The 4246-nt window shown below is 36.6% G+C and overlaps 1 protein-coding gene across 1 annotated transcript in view; it reads right to left on the reverse strand.

Annotated features, from left to right (window-relative positions):
• The window catches only part of Agl (amylo-alpha-1, 6-glucosidase, 4-alpha-glucanotransferase), a 119000-nt gene that overhangs the window by 74579 nt on the left and 40175 nt on the right, over positions 1-4246 (reverse strand). Inside the window, exons 6-11 of the mRNA XM_023721704.1 lie at positions 3671-3852; positions 3374-3485; positions 2022-2145; positions 1584-1686; positions 1396-1493; positions 243-382 (exon numbers count right to left, since the gene is read on the reverse strand). Coding sequence (XP_023577472.1) covers positions 243-382; positions 1396-1493; positions 1584-1686; positions 2022-2145; positions 3374-3485; positions 3671-3852 — 759 coding nt within the window. The remainder of the gene's footprint in view (positions 1-242; positions 383-1395; positions 1494-1583; positions 1687-2021; positions 2146-3373; positions 3486-3670; positions 3853-4246) is intronic.

The raw sequence follows: 4246 nt of genomic DNA on the forward strand, positions 1-4246 counted from the left end.
TTTTTTTTTTTTTTTGTAAACTGCTTCTTAAGAAAAAAAGAGTAAAAGTAATTGGTTGTTTAAAGCTGGTTCTGTTCAAAATAGTTTTCTCTGTTGTTTCTCTGAAGCTGACACACCTCTGATGCTTATAGTGAAAGAGTTGTAAAACTAGACTTGTTGGTGAAAGATCCATGTAGAACAGATCATATTCTAAAACTTTCCAAGAACTTCTTTTCCATTTCACAGAAAAATGAAAAATGTACCTGGTTCAGCAAAGTTTCGAAGAGGATCATCTCCCATCACCCATCCATTATGTGCCATAAAGAAACAAGCTTTATTTGGGATGTGCATCATAGATTCTTCTGCAGATAAGGCCATTTCTTGAAATGGAAAAGTAAAATACCTAGTGACACAATGAAAGATTAAATCTACACGGAGAAGTTCCTTGGAGAGAATTTAAATCTGCAATATTAACATTTAAACTTTTCCCCTAATGAGTAGAATAAATAAAATTAGTTTGATATCATTTCCAGAATATAAAATCCAACTATAGAGACAGACCTTTTGAGTTCCTCCAGTAGGATTTGAAAAGTGGAGCTCAAATTGCACCATATACAGCTAAATTTTAAAATAATTTTTAAAACCTCAAATTAAATTGCCTGAGATACTCTTGTTGTTTTGCAGCTGTCTCTTATGCTGCATGTTCTTAAAGTAAGGAGCTAGATGCTTGCTCAATTTCATCAACACTGAATTATTAGTGACAGGTGCTGCAGTCTGAACATTCCTTGTAAAAGATCATGTGTGAGAAACTTCATTTCTTGTGTTTGGAGGAGCCTTGTGGAAAGATTTTTGGTCATAAGGATGGATGCCTCTCTCATCAGTGGATTAGCACCTTTCTTAGGTAGCTTCTCCTCTCGGGGACTGGATTCCCTCTCACTAGAGGGGTTCACTGAGAGACAGGCTGCTCCCCACATTCACCCATCTCTTCTGCATGTGTGCACTACCCTTCTACTTTCTATTCTGAGTTGATGTGGTGCAAGGCCCTTTCCAGAAGCTGCGCAGAAGTGGGTATCACACTTCTCAGACTGCCCAGGCTCCACAACTATGAACCAAAATAAACCTTGTTTCTTTATAAATGTTCTAATCTCAGTTACTCTAAATTCCAATGACAAAAAAGACATCTAGGATGTAATCTTTCTGAAACATTAATGTAAATAACATCTATAAATAGGTTCATAGTGAGATATTTTTAAAGATTTGCATAGTAAAATACTAAGTATATTTGTAAGTTAAAATTTCTACTTTTGTTTAATAAATGTCCTGAAGTCCCACCTTAAAGAAAACATACTAACTTGCAAGACTAAATACAATTTTCCATTTTTAACCATCAATGAATAGAAAATAAAAATGAAATACCTGGTAACTAAGGGATGTTTTCTAGTGACAGGTCCTAGCTTAGGACCTTGGCCAGCCATTCGTTCATAAAACACATTTCCCAAAAGGCAATTCACTGCCTAGAAAATATTAAATTATGTTATATCACCACCAACAAAAAAACAGTATTACAACTCAAAGAGAAATAATAGTTTAAAAATAGGTCAAACCTGTTCCTGATGGTAGTGTATGAGTTGATGCTTTTCTGAATTTAATTCCTCAATTCTTTTACGAAACCAATTACAGCATTCTTCAATTGCAGCCGGCCCATTGCTAGAGCAGAAAGCAATACAAGCTAATTTAGTGGTTTTACAAAACTTACTTAAAAACTTTCTAACAAGGGACACAGAATCTTTAAATATAATCATCAGGACCTTAACTGTGGCTGAAAAACTATTCTAACTGTAAAATCTTTTACATACATGCACAGCAACATGACCTGGCACAAGATGAAGTGAGAAGATGTCATGTGCTGAAGTAGCAGAATTATAGATCATTATTTCATTATCTGTGAAGCATCTTCATAAGTAGTAAGAAAGTCATACTCGCCCAGGAAGTATACACGCAATATATTATTCTTTATTTCAAAGGACAAAGATATAACATACTTATGTGGTACGAAAGTTGCCAATGCAATGTTCATATCTATAGTACAGCCAAGCCGTTTGTATTCAGGATCCTGAATAATCTTAAGATGCTGCTTTGGATCAGACTTGGTTACTCTCCTATTTTCTGGAAGAAAGAAAAGATGATACCTCTAATGCAAATATCCACAAGGAGATTATTCAAGCATCCTTCCTGCTTCTCTTTTTTTCGTTTTGTGTTGTTTCTGAGACAGAGTCTTACTACGTAGTTCAAGCTTGCCTTGAACTCATGACACAACGCCAGGCTGGCCTGAAACTGGTAGTGAGCTTTCTACCTCAGCCTCCTGAGTGCTGGGATTACAGACATGTGCCAACATGCCTGGCTCCTGCTTCTCCTCTTCCTTCTATTAGCAACACACACACATACACACACACACACACACACACACACACACACACACACACAGGGGCATTACACACAGAGAGACAAAATATCCTTATAAAAGGAAGACAGGGATTCTTTTGGCTCCACCCTAGTCCCACTTTACTGTCTCAGTCAGAATTTATTTATTGATTGTTTAGGCTGGCAAGGACTTTCTTATTAAGCACCTTCTTTTCAGGTATATACTACCAGAAGTTTTGTTTCCTCAGGGACTGCTTTTGTTTCTAAAGTAAGTCTTATCAGCCAGGTGGGCATGGTGGTAAACAAACACCTATAATCCCACCACTTAGTAGGCTGAAGCAGGCGAATCATTATAAATTGCAAGTTGGAGACTAGTCTGGGCTACAAAGTGAGCTCAAGGCCAGCCTGAAATGTACAGTGAGGCCCGAACTCAAAAAGACAAAAAAAAATTATCAACAACCTTTCTTTGCATTCTCTGATAGAAGCACATAGCTTTGTTTTCATGCATTATTTTCTGTTTTCGTCTACAACCACATCATTTACATAATAACAAGGAGATAAAAAGGAAATAAATGATTTTGGGTAGAATTTTCATTCTTTTTCTGGAACTTTTCTAAAAAATCAGGCACTGATGCAGTACTGTCTCCGCTGTAAGTGATTTTATATTAAGTAATTAATTCATATTTGGCTTAATTTACAGATACCATGAAAACACTTATAAAACAAAGTAGAATAAAGTCTTAAAACTCAATTTCAACTGGAAGATACAATTCCTAAGGGAAATAATTACATAACACATTATAACACTCTAGATTTTTCTGCTGACTCCAGACATATAGCATTATATCATCAATAGAACCCAATTATTAAATAGTTATAATAGCCTTAATTATAATGTTACAATTATAATCAGATCAAACTAATATTAAACTTCTTAAAACTGATATGGGCAATCTGAGATAACATCAATTACCTTGGGTGAGAAGTCTTCTAAATTCCTCAAGTGCTCTGTGTTCATCTACTTGGAAGAATTCCCACAACTTAATCTTTGGATAAATATCCTCCCAAATTACTTTTCGAATGCACTGAAAAATTTCAACAGTGAAAAAAATGTATGAAAAAAAAAAATGTATGAATACAAATCTTTTCACCAAATACTGTTTATCACACTAAAATACAGATTATAAATAATTTTCAACCACATATTTAATTTGCACTTTAGAAATCTTATTACTCTGATTAGGTGTGATAGTCCTCTATGTACACTTACGTTCATGTGGTGATCATTTTCAATCAAGGCAGGGATCCCTTTTTCTCTGTAATTCCCTTCCGCAACCTCACAGGAGAAATGCCAAAGTGCTCTATCTAAAATCCAGGCAGGCTTTAAATGTGGAGAATTCACAAGATTATATGCAGATTCTGGATGTTCCTGGATCCATTTACTGTTAGTAGCTGAAAGAAAAAGGAAATACATATTTTTGATTAAAGTGAGTATTTTATAACTAAAGATAATACGTATACTAAGTATAAAAGTAAAATAGGAGTGAGTGAGATGACCCAGGCCGCGGGATCCTGAACAGACCCAGAGCACAGGCCCGGGGAGTGAGTGAGACGACCCAGGCCGCGGGATCCTGAACAGACCTAGAGCACAGGCCCAGGGAGTGAGTGAAACGACCGAGGCCCACGGATCCTCATTCGACCCAGGCTGCAGGCCCAGCAGGGAACCCTTCAGCAGAACTCCCTGCAAAGAGGCTAGAGGCAAGACTCACCCAGCTGATTCAGGAGCAGAACATCTTCCCAGAGAGACACAAAGGGTTCAACTCTAATGCCTGCAGCAGAAAGAAGT

Source organism: Octodon degus, unplaced genomic scaffold (genome assembly GCF_000260255.1).
Source record: "Octodon degus isolate 3935 unplaced genomic scaffold, OctDeg1.0 scaffold00084, whole genome shotgun sequence".
NCBI lineage: Eukaryota > Metazoa > Chordata > Mammalia > Rodentia > Octodontidae > Octodon > Octodon degus.